Source organism: Physella acuta, unplaced genomic scaffold (genome assembly GCF_028476545.2).
Source record: "Physella acuta isolate Inbredline_101_S28 unplaced genomic scaffold, ASM2847654v3 ptg001810l, whole genome shotgun sequence".
In the NCBI taxonomy this organism is placed as follows: domain Eukaryota; kingdom Metazoa; phylum Mollusca; class Gastropoda; family Physidae; genus Physella; species Physella acuta.
Genome location: NW_026733320.1, coordinates 61,847 through 83,132, shown reverse-complemented (window position 1 = coordinate 83,132; position 21,286 = coordinate 61,847). Strand labels below are relative to the sequence as shown.

The 21,286-nt window shown below is 42.7% G+C and overlaps 1 protein-coding gene across 2 annotated transcripts; it reads left to right on the top strand.

The window, feature by feature from the left end:
* Positions 1–6,101: 6,101 nt before the first annotated feature.
* LOC131930624 (tolloid-like protein 1) lies at positions 6,102–19,695 on the top strand. 2 transcript variants are annotated; one of them, XM_059287194.1, is made up of 3 exons: positions 6,102–6,304; positions 14,574–14,765; positions 16,256–19,695. In XM_059287194.1, the coding sequence occupies exon 3, from the start codon at positions 16,269–16,271 to the stop codon at positions 19,455–19,457; it is 3,189 nt and encodes a 1,062-aa protein (XP_059143177.1). In that variant the 5' UTR covers positions 6,102–6,304; positions 14,574–14,765; positions 16,256–16,268; the 3' UTR covers positions 19,458–19,695. The 2 variants fall into 2 exon arrangements, with proteins under 2 accessions (XP_059143177.1, XP_059143178.1); XM_059287195.1 differs by lacking the exon at positions 6,102–6,304 and adding an exon at positions 6,325–6,475.
* The last annotated feature ends 1,591 nt before the right edge of the window (positions 19,696–21,286 follow it).

The following is a 21,286-nucleotide window of genomic DNA, read 5'->3' as shown; positions in this document are numbered from 1 at the left end:
GGGGGGGGTGCAAATCGAAAGTTTGTCCCTGGGCGCCGGAAAGGGTCGCTACGTCTCTGTTACGAAGCAAGTATTCTAATAGAAACTCGTCATCGTTTTGATATATAACACTAAAACACATTTCATTATCGACACAGTCCCATTGGCCTAGTGATAATATCTTTTTACGCATGCGCATTCGGTCCCGGAACCTTAGACCGCAGTTCTAGATAGATACCTTTGACGTGGATTCTTTATTTTGTTACACACTTCGGAATTGGTCGGCTAATTAGTCCCCAAATCTTACAAAAGCGTGCTAATTAACTCCGAACTTTGATTAGGGTTAACTAATTAGTCAGCCAACTTTACCCATCTAAAAAAAATAATCCTGTACTGATATTGACCACCTGCGGGTGTGACCTATATAACAACAGGATGACGTATGATCACTGTGATATATAGGTCACACTCCGGGGCATTTCACAGTAAACGGATATGCCTGATGTAGCACTAGACGATATCGTTTGAGCCGGTGAGTTAATCCGTCAAAAGACCAGGGGCGATTAACGGGGGCGATAATCCAGCGATTAGGGGTCGTAACAAATATCCTGGCACCCAGATCTTGTTTTAGATAGCCAGCTCGCTAAGTTGAGTTTCTTTGAACGTCTTTGACGCGATGTTAAACATATCCGTTGTACATCGTCTTCTGGGGCTACCCAGAGAGAGAAAAAAAACATGTAAACAGGTGTAGGGTTTCTTTCAGACCTTTAGCTCAATGTGTGTGTGTGTGTGGAAGATGTGGGGGGGGGGGATTGTGGATCTTCCGGGGATGGTGGGGGGATTTATTATAAGAATAGTTAATGTTTATAGTCTTATACCTTTTTTATTTGGATTAAAATTTGCTATTTGTTCCATTTTGTACGGTGCATTGGCTTAAGACTTAGATCTAAAGAAAAGACAAATGAGGGGGAGGGGGGAGGGACTCCCTCTGCCTCCACCCCCCTATCGGATGTTAGACATCACAAAACGTTATCTAATAGCTATTTAAAAAATTAAAAAAAAATTCCGTGAGAGTGACTGGGGCCGCTATAAAAGTTTTAGCAAGCAAACACGTTCCTTCTAAAAATCTCTCCCCCGATTGTCAAAAGTACTTATTACCATTTTAAAAAAAAACATATTTTAAATTCTTACAAAAAAAATATTAACGGAATGAACACTATTTTATGCTTAAAAAAAAACGAGTTTAAAAAGATATTCTCGTCCTGTATCGTCGTGAAATCTAGGAGAATTGGGCTTTGTTGTATGGTAGTCAGACAACTTGTCTACGCTGTTGTTTGATTGTATCAATGGATTTATTAAGGTTGCTATCGCCTTGTATCAATGGATTTATTAAGGTTGCTATCGCCGTCCTTCTCTTGCAGACAACAATGGGTGGGTCTGTGGCGGGGGATATAAGGGGAAATCTGCACTTTATGTTCAGGGGTGGGGGAGTGGTGGGGAAACACAGGGAGTGGGGGTGGAGTAATATGGGATGTGGGGGTGGAGTAAGTATGGGATGTGGGGTGGGGATGAGGTGGAGTAAGTATTGGATGTGGGGGTGGGGTAAGTATGGGATGTGGGGTGGAGTATTGGATGTGGGGGTGGGGGTGGGGTAAGTATGGGATGTGGGGGTGGAGTATTGGATGTGGGGGTGGGGGTGGGGTAAGTATGGGATGTGGGGTTGGGGTGGAGCAAGTATGAGGTTTGATAGTGGAGTAAGTGTGGGATTTGGGGGTGGTGGAGTAAGTATGGGATGTGGGGGTGGGGTAAGTATGGGATGTGAGGGTGGAGTATTGGATGTGGGGGTGGGTTAAGTATGGGATGTGGGGGTGGAGTATTGAATGTGGGGGTGGGGTAAGTATGGGATGTGAGGGTAAAATAAGTAAGGAGTGTGAGGGAGGATTAAGTATAGGAAGTATGAGAACTTCACTAGAGGAAAATGTAGCGATGGTTTGGGAACAAAACAGCAGCGGTGGGGTAAAAACACCAGACGTGACAAGGTCTACGCTCGCCATGAAGTTACCTTGCCCTAATTCTAGCCCAAACTGAAAACCTGACCCTAACCCGAAGCCTGACGTTACTAAAAGAAACGTGTAAAAACAACCTTTTAAACGAAATTGTATATTGCTCTAACGTTTTTTTTTTTTTCAACAATCTACATGAGGGCTGGGGAGGGAAGAGGTGGCACAGCATTAAGGGAAGGTGCACAAACAAAACTAGGATGGGGGGGGGGGGGGTGTCCGGGGGTGGGGAGGGGGGGGGGCTTGGGGGGTTCCGGTTAGACACAATAACAGGTCGGTCAGCCGGTACGAATTAACAAAAAGGTGTCGAAGTCATGAAGGCCTGACCGACACAGATACAAACTGCCTGACCGACACAGATACAAACTGCCTGACCGACACAGATACAAACCGACTGACTGACACAGATACAAACTGACTGACTGACACAGATACAAACTGACTGACTGACACAGATACATACTGACTGACTGACACAGATACAAACTGACTGACTGACACAGATACAAACTGACTGACCGACACAGATACAAACTGACTGACAAAGATACAAACTGACTGACTGACACAGATACAAACTGACTGACTGACACAGATACAAACTGACTGACTGACACAGATACAAACTGCCTGACCGACACAGATACAAACTGACTGACTGACACAGATACAAGCTGACTGACTGACACAGATACATACTGACTGACTGACACAGATACAAACTGACTGACTGACACAGATACAAACCGACTGACTGACACAGATACAAACCGACTGACTAACACAGATACAAACTGACTGACTGACAGATACAAACCGACTGACTGACACAGATACAAACTGACTGACTGACACAGATACAAACTGACTGACTGACACAGATACAAACTGACTGACTGACACAGATACAAACTGCCTGACCGACACAGATACAAACTGACTGACTGACACAGATACAAGCTGACTGACTGACACAGATACATACTGACTGACTGACACAGATACAAACTGACTGACTGACACAGATACAAACCGACTGACTGACACAGATACAAACCGACTGACTAACACAGATACAAACTGACTGACTGACACAGATACAAACCGACTGACTGACACAGATACAAACTGACTGACTGACACAGATACAAACTGACTGACTGACACAGATACAAACTGACTGACTGACACAGATACAAACTGACTGAAAAACACATATACAAACTGTCCGGACCGACAACGCTACAAACAAGCCTCCCCCAACTGACAAGTTACTAAACCAAAACTTATCTAATCCAGCAATCCTATCCCGTAACACAAGACTCGATACAGACGGTGTTGACACTATTAGCTAGAAAAATATCCCATTCACGGGGAGACAACCCTACAAAAATCTGTAGAAAAATATCCCATTCACGGGGAGACAACCCTACAAAATCTGACGACTCGCAGAAATTTTTTTCTCAAGCTCAGGTTTCAGGTTTTCCATAAGCTGACAAAAGGTCTCCTAGTGCCAGCGGTTTTTATTGCCGTCGGATTCTGTTGCCGACGAAAACTCTCGCTGCCTGTGATTTTATTGCCGACAAAAATTCGTAATGTAAATTATTCTATTTCCGACGAAAATTCGAAATGTTAATATTATTTCCGACGAAAAACAAGTAGTGCTAATGCTTCTAATTCCGAAGACTGATACCTTTTTCCCATGTCGACGACTCCTATTGCCAACGATTCTGCTACCGACAAAAGACTCCAGACGCCGACAAATGAATCCTAATCCGACCTATAGATATAATAATAAGTTTCTAAAGACATAAAACATAAATAATGTGAGGTTGGATATTTTTAAAAAGTTTTTACATAGGCCATAAATGTCTGTCTATGGGTGTGTTTACGGTAAAATCTTGTAACTCATGTTTGACCCACTTCTACTGCAGCGATGTCGTTCAAAATTTTCCGATAAATTCGTTTCGAATGACAACGCACGAATATCTTACTTACAATCTAATCAGTCATTAAAATTATAGTTTTACATTACATTAAACAAACACCATCATTTATTTTCTGACTTTTAGTGCATTTAAAAGTTTATTATCATGAAGGTTTTGAAAAAAATATTGTTTTTTTACATACTCTTTTTTTCTTCTAAACGCTACATAATACAGGAATAAAAATTAAAGCAAGCGAAATAGCTCGAATTTAAATTCTTATGTTGATAAAAACCATCCACTTTACGGATGCTGTCGATGCGACATAAAGCTGTAAAACCTGTAATGTGAGCACCAGCATAGGGCAACATGTTTTTGTACCTTGACCAATGTGAAGTTACCCTAATGAACTTGGCGACCCATCGGTCAGATGAAGTAGAACTCACTTGTTTCTGTGACCTCAGTGCAGTGGCGTAGCGAGGGTGGGGGGGTACATATGTCCCCGGGCGCCGACCCTAGGGGGCGCCAAAATGGGTTGAAAAAAAAAATTGGAATATCATTTTAGCTGCATTTTTACATTATAAATATAAAAAAATATTTGGGGGGGGGGGGGGGGGCGCCAAATTGAAAGTTTGTACCGGGCGCTGGGAAAGATCTCTACGCCTCTGCCTCAGCCCCAGAAAGTCAACTCTATGCCCAGCCGTCTTTACCTTCCCTAACGTGAGTCAAATACCCATTAAAGTTAGCTGGACTCAGGGACGTCATACGGACACGAGCCCGGGATTTGAACTCGAAACATTCAGGTTAGACGTCATGCGCTCTACCATCCGACCACGCCGTCCTACACCAGTGCGACTATAACGACGTTGAGATGTCCATAAAATAATTTCATTAATATAATTGTGATGACGCTAGTTTAGGTCGGATAGGTCAAGTAGAAGAAGTTAATGGTAAGAAACAGGCTATAGCTAGTTGGTTAGAGAGACAAATGAAAGTACAGGAGCTGACCGGTCACGTGGGACGGTCAGCTGACCACTGAAGCGTGGGTCAGTAGTTAGGCCAGGCAGTTGACACCCCCACCCTCACAACCAGCGGAAGATCTTCTATTCACCCCCACCCTCACAATAATTAATCAAAAATCGCAGAAACCAGATCTTGGGAGTTTGCTGTGCTCAGGGTAAGTTTCGAAACATTTCTTCCAGGACGTTTGCCTAGAAGGCGAATACTTAATACACCCAGACGCCATAAAAAAATTGCCCCGCCCCCCCCCCTCGTTAAATTACTTTGTTTATTGTGAAGCTCTGCCCTGTCTAAACTTTATGGCGAAAAAAAAAAGATTTCTGTGATGTAGGCAGAGGCCACAGGGTTGATTTGAAAACGTAACTTTAAAATTAAAGCTCCTGCGTATTATAGCTCAATTCTTTTTGCAAGGCGTTTGGGGGGGGGGGGGGGGGGGGAAGGCGGTGGGTGGGCAATGTACGGAGGTTAGAGACTAACATAAACTCTACTGCATCTGCCTTTCCTCCCATGTACCTCACTATTCCCCCCCCCCCCCCCAAAAAAAAGACGACACCCCGTTGTACAGATTCCCCACTCACAAACAATCCCTTATTGACAAACATATAAAACTTCATTATTAAAAAAATCTCCACCTCGGAGATTTCTAAACCCTCTCTATAATTTAAAAAAGAATTATTGTTTTTTTTATTTGTCAAAAAAAAAATTAAAAAAAATAAAATAAAACTTAACAAAACTTGGTCTCAATTTCAGACCCCCACCTGTCCCCTCCCCCCCCCCCCCCCCCACCCTCCATCGTCACCTACCCCAGCCCTCTTAGTGTGTAACGTCATTTGCATTACCTACCCGACTTAATTAAAAACGAAAGGTTATCAAATATTCTTTATTGAACAGAAAAAAAAGGTAAGCCTAAATTTTACCCTGGCCCCCAAAGCCTTCGTCTCTTTATTTACACGGGTGCAGTTCTATTTCTTTGAAGTCCTACCGTCTGTCCTCACACCCCCACCCCTTTCTCTCCCCACCCCTCACACCCCACGTCACCCGGCTCAAGCAAGGGAGGTAATTGTTATGGGGTTTTCTTCCTGGCACGAGTGAAGGAAGGGGCAGGGAACTCCGCGTTGACACGCAGTGGTGGTGGGGTTCACCCGGCACGTTGATACAATGGACAGAACCTGGAAATATATATGTCAGCTCGCCTCACTGTCATAGCATTAGATGGTGCTGAGCCGGAAGAGTTCAAGTTCGTGGGGGTGGAAAGGATTTTTTTTTCTTTCTACTTCTTGGTACAATTTCTATTTCAGTGTGTGTTCATTGGGTGTAAAGGTAAGCAACATTGCCGTGATTTCTTTAAATAATACTTTATTGAGTGAACGTATTAGAAGCTACTAATCCAGTGTTGAAGTAAGCCGAATCCAAGTTTTAAAAATCTTATCCAGTGGATATTAATACTTAAACCTCAGTGGATAATTAACTTCTTTTATCTTCAGTTATCCGGTAAGAAATGTATCTATATTTTCTTACCATATCCATTTGTCGTTGATAGCCCAAATATATTATTTGCTTGTAACAAATACCATTGATGTAGATAGCTAATAAATATTACTTATCTAAGTAGCCCTACGTTCTTACTAGATCTAAATCAAATGGAAAACCATAGTCGTACTTGCTTAGAGATTATTAAGTTGCTAATTCGATAACAACCACTTGAATTATCTACTAGCTAATGTAAGAAATGTGATTGGAATGGCTTGTTATCCATAGGGTTGCCAGGTGTCCAGTTTTGAACTGGACAGTCCAGTATTTGAGCAGACTGTCCAGGATAAAATAAATATAAATACTGGACAAGTATATGAATAATACTCTGTTACCCCTTCTTCTGCTTTGCGGCATACCTGAGAAGGGAAGGATGGAAAGGTGTCCAGTATTTTCGGAAAAGGTATCTGGCAACCCTAGTTATCCAGTCATTACATGGCTTTAATTAATTGAAACAACTAAGCCATGAATTTAAATGGCCAACGGCTCTGAGTAAAACGGTGACGGCCACTGTTTTTATTTCTGTTACGGCTATCTTAGCCTCTGTTTTACCGGATAATTGACCGAAGAAACGTCTTGTTTTAAATAGATAACAGTAGCACTCATGCCTTGCTGCGAAAACCTGCAGTCTTTATCCAATCTTGTCGTCAGTTCACTGTGTCGTTTACAGATCGAATCGCTGTGTTATCAGAGGCTAGCGCAGCACACTGACCCAAAAGGTCAGAAGGTCAGTCGACCATAACAAAAGACCATGAACTACACATGGGGTCGCAGTTAGGGTTCGATTGTGTCTTAACGTCGCGTTTAGTAACTCGTTAGGGCTGAAACTGATAGCTACTAAACTGTTAGTTTAGAAAGAAACTAAAACCCAACACTACGCTATCTAAGGAACGTTATTTTTTATTTTTTATTTTAGATGTAGATTTTCTTTGGAGAAAATAGCGTGTGTTTGTGTGTGTGTGTGTGTGTGTTTGCTTAGGGCTTACACGCTTGTGTAGCCATACATAGTTTGAAGAATGTATAATCTTCTTAACATACATATTCATGTGAATGAACTTTTTATAAACTATATGAATGAATTTCTCAACATACATACGAATGAACTTATATGAATGAATTTCTTAACACACATACGAAAGACATTTTCATAAAATATATGAATGAATTTCTTAACATGCATACTAATTAACCTTTCAACAAACATATAATTGAACGTTTCAACAAAAATATTAACTTCTTAACATACAGAAGAATAAACTTTTCTTAAAACATCTAAATGAACGTTCATCATATATAAACACGTTCGAACGAAGCGAGTAAAACCCAGATAAGAAAACTTGCTAGATATGCCTTGCAATCGTTGCCCCACTGTGTAAATAAATTACAGGTCCCCTGCGATGGGGTTAAAAAGTAGGGGTGTCTTATGTTAGGGCCAGGGTACTGTAGCATAGACCTACATCATAGTTTGACTCAGTTACCCTTTTGAACTATTTGTCTATTTGTGAACTATTAGTCTATTTTAAACTATCATGAACTGTTTGGGTACTTTCTTATAAGTTTTAATTTTTTTTAAATAGTTCTATGATATAAATTATGGATGGCGTGGCATAGACTGCTAGGCTGCTTACCCGAAAGTCTCGAGTTCGAATCCGGATCTAAATCAGCATAACGTTCCCGAGTCAACCCAACTCTAATTGGTACCTATTTCATGTTAGGGAAATTAAAGGCGGCTGGGCAAAGTGCTGACTACACCTTCCGTTCATATGCCGAGGTAAGGAAACATATAAACTCCACTTCATCTGCTCAATGGAACGCTAGGTCTAAAGAGGAATCTTTACTTTTATTTTATGATATATAATTTTAGCTGAATTATTAATTTACCAGTCTTCTTCATATTGTTAACAACAATAATAATAATACGAAAAAAAAGTTTCGCTTCCATTTATTTAAAAAAAATAGTTTCGTGTAAGTCAGCGAAAAATCAAAACAAAAACCCAGCCGACTAAACACAAGGTCGTTTAGACAGGCTTCACTAAACCCACTTTTCACGTGAGCGAAAATACCCACCTCACCCCAACTTCCTTCGAGTTATTCAAAACATCCGCTTCTCTCATCAAGACAGATTGAAACCGTTTTGAACGAGATCTAACGTTCAAGACTAGTTCCAGCGGGTCCCCACTTTTACTCACAAGGGGGAGGGAGGGGGGGGGGGGGAAGGTGTACTACCAGGTCACGTGGTAGATGTTAACTAGGTCACCACCATCTTTTCAACTACAAAAAAATCCCCCCCCCCCGTTGCCTTAAAGGTCATGTTTATTAAGATGTTTGCAGAAACTGCCCCGAGGTATTCCCGTCTAGCCCCCGGGGTACGGGGGGCGACAGGGCTGGAATCCCTGATTAAAATAGTCTCCTACAGAGCGGCGCGGGTCGACGCGGGGAACAGCTCGTTAGCTTGGCACCGGCACATGTGGCGCGGGCATTTCTGGTGCGGCGGGCATTTCTTTTTGGTACGGCGGGCATTTCTTTCTGGTGCGGCGGGCATTTCTTTTTGGTGCGGTGGGCATTTCTCTTTGCTGCGGTGGGCATTTCTTTCTTGTACAGGGGCATTTCTTTCTGGTGTGGTGGGCATTTCTTTCTGGTACGGGGTCATTTCGGGTGTGGCCGGCTGTTCGGGTACGGATATCTGTTTTGTGTGGATATCTGTCGGACCCCTGTTGAATGGACTTTTGGATGCTTGAAGTACCCCCGCCATAGCGTCTCCACCTAAAACTGTATGTGTGTGTATATCTATAAGACCAGAGCGGGACATTGTCCCTCACCGTTACCCCCCCGGTCATTTTCCTCTCGACTTTACCTTAAGATCAATTATCACACTGATAAATTACCCCCCCCCCACCACGGTTCTTCTGGTCGGCAAAGTACGTAATACAATATATTTTATGCACTGTCGTCACATTTCAGGCAACTTATATAATATATTGCAGAGTTTCTCACATTGGCGTAACATGGGGAGGGGGGGAGGGCAGTGACCGGGAGGTTATGTAAGGGGGCGGGGTGTCATTGACAAAGTGCTTTGTCGGGGATCCGTATACAAAGTATAATTATGAACAGCAAAGCTGGTGCAGTGTTTTCGATGCTTGCCGCCCCAGATTCACAGATTCTCTTGTAATGGTTTAATACGTTATATTTGACTGGTTCTCTCTCTCTCAGTGTTTCTTCCAGACGTTTTTCTCCGGAGGGGGGGGGGGGGGGACTTGACTTTCTTCGGGGGGGGGGGGGGGGCGGACACTGTTAAAAGTATATATTTTCTATATAAATTTCATTTCGTTCGGGGGGGGGGGGGGGGCAGTAGACTTTCTTCGGGGGGATGGGGCTCCACCCCCCCCCCCCCCCCGAAGAGATGTTTGGAAGAAACTCTGCTCTCTCTCTCTCTCTCACACACACACCAAAAAACTTTCCCAACTGTTCGTACAACTAAGAAAGTTATTTGAACCTTTCCACAAAGAATTAAAACATTTGTTTTCTTGTAATTTTTCTTTAATTTAAAGTGTCGATACTTAAAAATCAATAGTTTACAACTTTTTTTTTCTATTGGCAGTTTTAAATTTTAAATGGTTCTTTAAAATGTGCTGACCATTGGACCTTTTTCTAGTTACCAGAGGCAATTTGTTAAGCCATTAGGATGGTCGAGTAATAGAGCCTTTGACTGCTATTCCCGAAACTCTCCAGCTCTATTACGTATCCAAGTCGTGCCGCGGTTGGAATATTATCTTATCACTCAACACCTTCATGCGCTGAGGTAAAAGATCAAATAATAGATCAGTGGTTATGCATGACTGAACCCGTGTTCGAAAAGTCATTTTAGCCCCGTATCTGCAAGATCTGTAAGCATAAACTAAAACATCTACTTTATTTCTGCATGAAAATCTACACTAAAAATACGAAATAAATTCTCAAAAAGCTATACAAGAGCTAAAGAATGACCTTGCTTGGATCAAATTTATTGCGCGGATAGTTTTGAGCTTTAAGTCATCTGGGAAGGGATGGGAAGGGAAAGACCACGACGACATAATAGCCTAATCGATTTCTGAGATATTCGGTCAAGTGATCACTTAACTCTTTCGTCCCCGAGAATTCAAGTGCTACTCTCTGTGATGTTTTAAAATCTGAAGCGGGTATCCTTTGAGGTCGGCGGATTTTCTATAGCTATTTGTTCTCTCTTTCCTTTTATTTTTTGTTGTGATTTTTAAATGGCCCTCTCTGTCCTTGGAAGATGTTTTAAGTCGGCGAAATATGTAGGGTAAAATGCGATCGTCGTTTGCATGAAATAAATACGTTTATCTTGATTTTGTGTGTGTGTATGTGTGTGTGTGAGAGAGAGAGGGGGGGGGAGGGCTGTAGAAGTAATTATAAATAGAGAATATTTTGTTATTCACAATGTCGGATTAAGCTTTTAGTGGGACCCCATGATTATTATTTTTTCCCTATGAGGCCCCCTGTGATGTTAAGGGCAATAAGATCACATCAGTATATAGGGAGCAGTGGCCGCGGTACAATTTATTCTTTAAAAGGGTCAGAGGAGGTTTATAAACGGGTGTTGTGCGCATGTTGAGGGGGTGGGGGCAGAGCCGGCGTTAGGAATACGCGGGGCCTAGGGCCAACCATCCGCGCGGGGCCTGCTTTTTTCCATTATATATATATATATATATATATATATATATATATATATATATATATATATATATATATATATATATATATGTGTGTGTGTGTGTGTGTGTGTGTGTATAGTCCTATATAATATGCATACACACATAATAACACATAAATGTTTTGGAGTCTATAAGACTTTAATAACAGATGTTTACCTCTCCCACGTTTTAACCCAATGTTCTTAGTTTTTTTTTCCTTGCTAAGATATTTAATAACTTTTGACAGATATGTAATTCATACCAAATCACTTAAGAAAATTCAATCACGTGCCAAATAATTAGGAAAATAAAGTTGTTTAAATTGTTTTTGATGACTAATTGTTAATAAAAAAGCATGGGCGTAGCGAGGGGGGGGGGGTGCGGACCATTTAGTGGGGGGGGGGGGGGTGAGACCAAGGCAAAAAAAAATAGCAAAACATATACAAAAAATGATAGTTCCACTTTAAAAAGTGGTTAATTAGAGTGTTAAATAGTCTGTTAAGAGCAAATTTGATAAATTCCGACAAGGGTGGAGGGGGGGGGGGGGGGGCTGGTGGTGACACCATGACGTAAACCTGCTACTGATAGAGAAAACATGCTACATCAACACTTTTAACTTTCTTTAAAAAAAATAATAATAAATCACTCTGTCTAATGCCCCTTGATATAGATCCTAAGGCCCCCCCCCCCCCTCATCGCCCTCTTCCCACCCCTCTGCACGCAACTGAATGTTAATTTTGTTATACCAAGACAAGTAGGGCTACATATACGACATCTACAACAAGAAAGTCAGGACTAGCGTTCATCAGGTCACTAACTGTCTACTACAGGCATCCCTCTGCTCACTAAAAGGACGTCTTCATCGGTCCGCATACAATAGAGTATCTTTTTACCTGTTCCCCAAATTTACATCCCATGTCAGGTCGGGGGCTGATTCGCTTCCAACAATCTCCAGTCACCTCAGGTCAAATGCCAGGCCACCGTACCCTACACAAAGGGGAGGTGTGTGACACTATTTCAGTATCGAATTACGGCCTTTCCCAGTTCGGGTGGGTGATAACTCACTAACACCAACCGTTAGTGAGTTATCACCCACCCGAACTGGGAAAGGCCAATCAACAACTTCGGCATTCGACCATTTAGTTTTTCCCCACTGAATTCAGCAACAATTTATTTAAGTTTACAAACTAATTAAGATAACAATGACAGTGCTGAAGCGCGGGGCCCCTTCAACCGCGGGGCCTAGGGCGGCCGCCCCGTTTGCCACCCCCTAACGCCGGCTCTGGGTGGGGGTGCACCCCCCCCCCTGAGAAGAAACAAACGAGTGCTAGGGTAAGCGCGAGAGGTTTTACAAATAAATGTACAATCTGTGTAAATATGCAGGTAAAGTGTCATTAAAACACGCGTTATAAAAATGCTTTGTCTTAAAATGTTTAATAGACGTTATCAATGGAACAGTTACTCAATAGTGGTATGTCTTTATTTCAAATCTTACATCTTTATTTTTTTTTAAACATAAAACTTTTAAATATATTGAGTGGCATTGTTTCTATTGAAAATGTAACAGACATTTTTCCTCAGGGATCAAATTAAACTTATTTTTTTAATCCATTAAGTTTCGTACAACCAAATTCATTTCGTCGTTTATGGAAAAGTCGAGTGGAATTTTTAAAAACTGTTTTATAGTATCAGATATGGTTTTCTACAGGGATGTAATACAATGCAATATGAGATTAGGGTATGTAAAAAAAATCTTTGTTTTTAACTTATATTTAAAAAATTTATTTAACTTGTGTAGTAGCATCCACTGGAATCAAAATCAGACAATAAAACAGGGACATTTTCTAAGCTTGTTACATAAAGCCTCTTCCTTGACCCCCCCCCCCTCCTCATTGTTCCATCTCTGATCTCACCAAAAAGTTTGTAAACGCAAAAAAAAATATTAAAAAATAAAATAAAAATAGTAACACTCTTTGTAAATAGGATAGTAGTATAAAATAAAAATAAATTATTTAAGTGACTAAAGTAACAAATTAAAAAAAACAACATTGCTGATGTTTTATGGATTCGATATTTAAGAGGTGAGGGGTGGGAGATGACACATGCACCAGTTTTTCGCTCCCCTCCGCTGAAAGCAAAGACAAACAGTGGTGTCTCGTGTTACGTTAAACGTTTCGAAAAACGCGGGGTACTATTTTACTACACGTACAGTAAGTCTACATTCCAAACAAGTGAATACAAAAAAATGTTTCAGAAAGTAGCTGAAATACAATGGTAGACAAAAAAAGTTAGACAAACATTAAAAGTGGTCACAGAGACGGAAAGTGGCAAGGATGGATAGAAACAGTGGACAGACTGACATAAACAGTGGCCAGACAGCTATAAACAGTGGCCAGACAGACATAAACAGTGGCCAGATAAACATAAACAGTGGCCAGACAAAGAAACAGTGGACAGACAGACATAAACAGTGGCCAGACAGACATAAACAGTGGCCAGACAGACATAAACAGTGGTCAAACAGACATAAACAGTGGCCAGACAGACATAAACAGTGGCCAAACAGACATAAACAGTGGCCAGACAGACATAAACAGTGGCCAGACAGACATAAACAGTGGCCAGACAAACATAAACAGTGACCAGACATAAACAGTGGCCAGACAGACATTAACAGTGGCCAGACAGACATAAACAGTGGCCAGACATAAACAGTGGCCAGACATAAACAGTGGCCAAACAGACATAAACAGTGGCCAGACAGACATAAACAGTGGCCAGACATAAACAGTGGCCAGACAGACATAAACAGTGGCCAGACATAGAAACAGTGGCCAGACATAGAAACAGTGGCCACATAGACATAAACAGTGGCCAGACAGACATAAACAGTGGCCAGACAGACATAAACAGTGGCCAGACAGACATAAACAGTGGCCAGACATAGAAACAGTGGCCAGACATAGAAACAGTGGCCACATAGACATAAACAGTGGCCAGACAGACATAAACAGTGGCCAGACAGACATAAACAGTGGCCTGACAGACATAAACAGTGGCCACATAGACATAAACAGTGGCCAGACATAGAAATAGTGACCGGACAGATAGAAACTATATAAATAAAACAATGTATTTCTGACCCCACACCCCCTCCCGAATTTCCGCTATTTTGCTTAGTTATTCGACATTGATCTAAAAGTATCCATGTATGCATGTGAAAACCAGCCTTTAAAGATAGCTGCAATTTATCGCTTGTTTGCGTTGTTTTCAACAGGACACTATCAATTACGCATCAACTTTTTACATCACTTTAAGATAACACATCCCAATTACCCATTTTTTCACACTCCTTTATCCCCATTTAGGGACACGCCCACCTCGAGTGACCCATTCAGGAAATGTTGATTGAAGGCCCAATGGAACCACAGCACTGATTCAACACAGTTTTCACATCTAGGTCAAGTTCACCTACCGTCGGCGCCGGACTTTGGACCAACCCATGCGCCTTGGCTAACAGCATACGGCCCCCCTTACAGGTGAATCGGAGCACACTCAAGGTAGGTTAGCCCACTTTCTGGATTAGTGGGTACTTTACCTAGATACGCTTTACACTTAATTGACTTAACCCAATTCAGCGGGAGCAAAATACGTAAAGTTTCAATGGCCTGCCGTACCGGAGGTTGAGAGCACGCAGCAGTTAGGGAGACAAATTAAATCAATGGCGTAGCTAGAGGGGGTGGTGGGGGGCGTTACGCCCCAGGAATTGATTTTTCTCTCTCTAAACCTGTATAAATAAAAAATATTTTATCATATATATATATATATATATATATATATATATATATATATATATATATATATATATATATATATATATATATATATATATGAAGTATTTATCTGGAAATATCACTGAGTTAAAAGAGCTCCCCACCCCATCTCTTTTACTGATTGGGCAACGCCTACGGAGGTTCATGTAAACAAGTCTCAATAGTTATGGGGGGGGGGGGGGGAGGGGGAAGATCCTAATTGCAGTAAATAGGCTAATTAACAAGTTGAGATAAAAAGTAATTACCTTAATTAATTTTACAGCCTAATTAACCACTATTTTGTTTTTGTTGTGCTTAGATAAATAAAAGTGAGGTATTCAAAATAAGCTGAAGTTAGGCAAGATATTATATAATATCCGCACTGCTACTGCTATTGTTAGATTGGCTACCCACACATGTTATGTGCTAGTTAAGCTACCCACACAAGTACACATAAGCTGTGGTAGATTTGCTATCCATATAGTTGCTCGGCTATATAAAGTAAAAGTAAAGTACCCAATCGTAAAGTCCATGGGGCAAGTGAAGTAGAGTTGACTTACTTCAGGGAACTCTGGCTAAAGAGTGGATAGTGTGGTCAGGTATCTTTCCTTAACGTTAGTTGGGAACCCATCAGAGCTGGGTGAACTCAGGGACGTGTTACGGTTTCGCGATCCTAACTGGAGTTTTTCGGGCTATATCTGTTACTCGAATACCAGCATGACTAGATCTGGCTGCTCACACAACCACATATCATGGTCCCTACGCCTTCGTTAAAACTACAGAAAGTGACCCCCCCCCCTCCAAGCTCTTTAATATGTTCCTTTATAATTTCCAGTTGAATTAAATAAAAATACCTTTTTTGACAGTGGATATACGACACAGTAATTTTACAGTTTGATTTATTTAATTAACGTATATGTACGTGAATAATGAAGAAAAGCCAAGTCTTTTAAACTTAAGGGCATTTTATGACTGAAACATTGATACTTTTTATAGAAATGTGGGTCTGTAGTAAGGCCTAGCATTCACTTCTTGTTCTTAGTACAAGGCCTAATTAGGCCTTATGAATTTACCAAAATGCTCATCGTTACTAGACTATTTAGTAATTAGTCAAATAAAATTAATTAATTAATCAAATAAAACAACAAAAAAAGCTGTGTCACAATTTATTTAAATATACATCTGTGTTTTTTTTTCGATATTATATTCCATAAACAAAATAATTTATTTTTGCACAGGTCAGCGAGTAAAATGATTGGACCTTTTATCTTCGCGTGTCTGTTCATCAGCGTACACGCACTGGGGCTCTCGGCAAACTACACACCGGAATATGACGCGTACCTCGATCCTTGCAAGGCCGCAGGCTTCATGCACGACGTGGCCATGGACTACGAGGACTACAATGGCGACGCCGGCAGGCTGATGCTCGAGTTCTTGATGCGGAAGAACAACGACTCTGATCCGCTGCACGAGCTGCAGGTCGAGGATCCCGTCAGCCACCGCGCGCCGAGACACAACTTCCGGTCGCGAGAGGAGAGGATTGTCCAGCTTCAAGCGGATACGGAAGATTTGAAAACATATCTGGAGGCCCAAAAAGCGGATTTGTTGAAACCGTGCAAGCTGAAAAATAAAATCAAGTGCAAGAATGTGAAGAAACAGCTGAAAGACGAGATCAAGGTGACGAGGATGAAGTGGAACCAGTCGAGGAGAGAGTTGACCAGACTCCAGGAAGAGAACCACGCCAGCCCAAAACAAGAAAGCACCGAGGCTGTTCCGTCGTATCGTAAAACGAAAAACAGAAAACGCAAAGTCAGGAAGTCGAAAAGTTTTAAAAAGATGGTGCATTCGAGAAGCCGAAGAGCCGCCACGGCTGTGAAAGAAAGACTTTGGGAGTTCGGCATTATCCCGTACCACATCGAGGCGAAGTTTTCTGCCGCGAACAAGGCTCTGTTCCAGCAAGCCATGAAACACTGGGAGAACTACACCTGCATTGTGTTCAAAGAACGAGAACACGATGATCAGAACTATGTTGTGTTCACGGAAAGCGCTTGCGGCTGCTGTTCGTTTGTGGGGAAACGAGGCAACGGTCCTCAAGGGATCTCTATCGGCAAGAACTGCGACAAATTCGGGATAGTCGTCCACGAACTGGGTCACGCCGTTGGGTTCTGGCATGAACACACGCGACCAGATCGAGACGCGCACGTGCAGATTAATCTGAAAAACGTCATGCCGGGTCAGGAGTATAATTTTAAAATGCTGACACACGGGGATGTGAACTCTCTGAACGAGACCTACGACTACGGGAGCATCATGCACTACGCCAGGAACACCTTCGGCAGGACTACGTACGTCGACACGATCCTGCCTTTGAAAAAACCTGGCATTGTGGTCAGACCGGAAATTGGCCAGCGGGTCCGGCTGAGCCCGGGGGATATCGAGCAGGCCAACAAACTTTACAACTGCCCAAAGTGCGGGCGAACGCTGCTGGAGGCTAGCGACAGGTTCAACCACTCGTCTACAGCCGGGGTCGCTGACCTGTGCCAGTGGCGCATCTCCGCCACCCACGGGGAGACCATCGTGCTCAACATCACCAGACTCAGCTTCTACAAGCGCACAAACTGCGAGACGGACTACCTAGAAGTCAGGGACGGACACTACGTCAAATCCCCCCTGCTCGGCCGCTTCTGCGGTGACCGGACCCCCCCTCTCCTGACCTCGACTGGGCACCGGATGTGGATTGAGTTCCGGTCGAGACACGGGGCGAGTTTTGATGCGGAGTACGAAGCGATCTGCGGAGGGGAGATCAGCAAGGAAGACGGGATGCTTTCAAGTCCGAACTACCCTGACCCGTACAGACCTCAGAAGCTGTGCGTCTGGAAGATCACGGTGGAGGAAGGCTTCACCACGGCGCTCAAGTTCCAGTCGTTTGAGATAGAGAATCACGAAAACTGCGTCTACGATTACTTGGAGGTGCGAGACGGCGCTACGGAACTTTCCCCGCTGATCGGAAAATTCTGCGGCTACACCATCCCGGATGATATTCAGTCAACCGGACGTCATCTTTTCGTCAAGTTTTTCAGCGACGCCTCCATCCAGAAGGAAGGATTCCGGGCGACGTTTGTCAAAGAGTTGGACGAGTGCAAAAACAACGACCACGGGTGTGACCACATCTGCGTCAACACTTTAGGCAGCTACAGGTGCGAGTGCAGGATCGGCTACGAGTTGCATTCGGACGGAAAACGCTGCGAAAACGCCTGCGGTGGGTACATCCACGCCGAAAACGGTACCATCACGTCACCGTCGTATCCCGAGTTCTACCCCGCCAACAAACATTGCGTGTGGCAGATCGTGGCGCCAAGCGACCACAAGATTAACATCAACTTCACGTATTTTGACATCGAAGGCCAAAACCAAGGATGCGAGTACGACTCGGTGATTATCGACCGTGGTTTGAACGAGGAAGGCAAACAAGACGTTTTCTGCGGCAACACCATTCCCGCGCCAGTCACCTCGGAGAAAAACACGCTAAAAATAGAATTCAAATCGGATAGTTCCGTTCAGAAAAAAGGTTTCACAGCTTTCTTCAGAACCGACAAAGACGAATGCGCAGTAAACAACGGCGGTTGTCATCACGTTTGTAAAAACACTGTCGGAAGTTATCACTGCGCATGTCAGAGCGGGTTCACCCTACACGAGGACATGCACGGGTGCAAGGAGGGCGGGTGCCAGACGGAGACTTCCGCCCACCAAGGAAAAATTTCCAGCCCGAATTTCCCGGAAAACTACCCCAGCAAGTCCGACTGTGTCTGGCACATCAGCACGGTGCCGGGTCACAGAATACGCCTGAAATTTCTCGTCTTTGAGCTGGAGCCCCACCAGGAATGCACCTACGACCACATCGTCGTCTTCGACGGTTCCGACAGCACCGCCGATCGTCTGGGAACCTTCTGCGGGGCCGTTGTACCCGACCCCATCATCACCAACACCAACAGCATGTACATCATGTTCTTCTCCGACGCTTCCGTCCAGCGGCAGGGTTTCGACGCCGAGCACGACACCCTCTGCGGGGCGTACATGTGGGCCACGACGGCGCCCCAGACGCTGGTCTCCCACGCCCGCTACGGTGACCACAACTACCGGCACCGCGAGGACTGCGAGTGGAAGCTCCAAGCCCCGGAGGGTTCTCAAATCAGAATCGTCTTCACCGCCTTCCAGCTTGAGCACGAGGCCGAGTGCCGTTACGACAACGTGAAAATCTTCAACGGAAAACAGACGTCTAGCCCGGTCTTCGGTCCGTTCTGCGGCAACGACTTGCCGGATCCGATAGTGTCCGCGACGTCTTATCTAGTTATACACTTCCACTCCGATGATACTCTCAACAGAAAAGGATTTGCATTAACCTTTCAGGCGGTCCTGCCGACTAGTATAGAGGAAATCTAGCCCCCCATGTCCAACACTTGTGATATTTTTTAAAAACTTTTTTAAACCAACCATTTGCATGTTAATGTTGTATGTCTGTTGTGTTAATTGGTAATGTTGTATAAAATCTGTACAAAGTTTCTTTTTTTTAAAAATAATTTTATAATAAAAAAATGAAAGTTTATTATTGAATCCACAATTATAACATTTTAAAAATGTTTTCTTTTTAAATTTTACGGTATTAAATATCATTTGCACCAATGCGTGTTGGTAGTAATATTAAACAATATGACGTTAATTTTTAAAATTTCAACTAATGGACCAAAAACAAAAAAGAAATCAACATACAAAGAACAATAACAAACAAAAAAAAAACCGACCAATAAGCTGATCCAAAACTTTTCTATAAATACCATCAGAGTTTACAATATCAGTTACATAAATAAAGCGTTGAGCTACATTTGATTGGATAATAAAATGATGGACCTAACTGACTAGCGATGTTTCTGATTCACGCGCACAAAATCTGCATTGCTACCAACTTTGGCACACGCTTCTTATTAAAACTTGCCCATTTAATGTTTTTATCAAGTCTCGCCCACAATTAGCCTCAGTCGACGATAGATAGAAGAAAATTAACAAAGTGTCGGGTTTGTTTACAGCATCATAAACGTTGGCACGTCCTGGCTAATATAATTATAAACAAAGGCACATACACATTTGTTAGGACTAAACAGCTCGGCTGGACAGGATCCGATCCTTGAGCGTTACAGTGGGGGAACTGGGGGTGCGGTCAGCACTGGGTGATACCATTTAGGGGGGGGGGGGTGACATTGAATCGTGAAATTATGACGACAATGTTTTATTGAATAAAATACTAAAGGAGAGGGGTGACACCAAATCTAAAATGCAAAATTGTTGGATAGAGGCGTTGTCAATTCTTCAGTTAACCAGTGTTTCAGAAATGTTTTTCCGAGAAGGAGGGGTGGGGGGGGGGGGGGGGCGCACTTGAAACATTCGGCTGACTTAAATTTTCGGGGAGGGAAGATTGGAGGTGGACGCTGGTTGAAATATATATTTTGTAAATAATATCTATTTCGTTCTAAAAAGACAGCACACGATGACATCAAACTGGACCCGGATATCCGGTCATAACAGGCCTTGACCTGTTGACTGACGTAAACCCGGACATCTTGACATAAACATACAACATCCGGCGTGATTACATCCTGCCTCGCGTATCCGGTTATGACACGCGCGCGCACACACACACGCATACACAATATTCTTAAAACTCACAATAAACGAGTTTACAGTGTCAGTTATTATCATAGTTTATTTAACCCCCATCCCCATCATTATTTATTTAACACCACCCCCACCCCTATCATTAGTGTTGCACACAGCACTTTATTAACTGCACTAGACTTTATCTCAATAATTGTTGATTGATAACGTTAGTCTTAGTAATTAATCGCATTACTTGGCCAGATAAACACATTGCTGAACTCTACAAAAAATTACTTTAGTTTTATCTAATGAACTATTGAACTGATTGGCCAGGGACACTGAAGTGACTATGTTTCAAGCTGGGTTATGTTACTAGTTCAGTCAACTCCTACTACGTGTTTTTAACTAACACCGAGGCAAGGGTTCGCAGTAAAAAAAAAATGTATCGGATTGAAATGAACATCAGAAAAAAGACATTAAAAATTTGCTAAATTGGGGGGGGGGGGCTGTCGTCCATTCGTGACGTCATTGATTTGCAGTCGGTTGTTACCCACGTGTTTTTACCTACGTGTCGACGTTATTTATGGACCTCTTATTACGTCGATTTGAGATAATCGCTG

Coding starts and splice junctions, on each gene's coding strand:
- LOC131930624 (XM_059287194.1), top strand. CDS start 16,269: ATGATTGGACCTTTTATCTTCGCGTGTCTGTTCATCAGCGTACACGCA.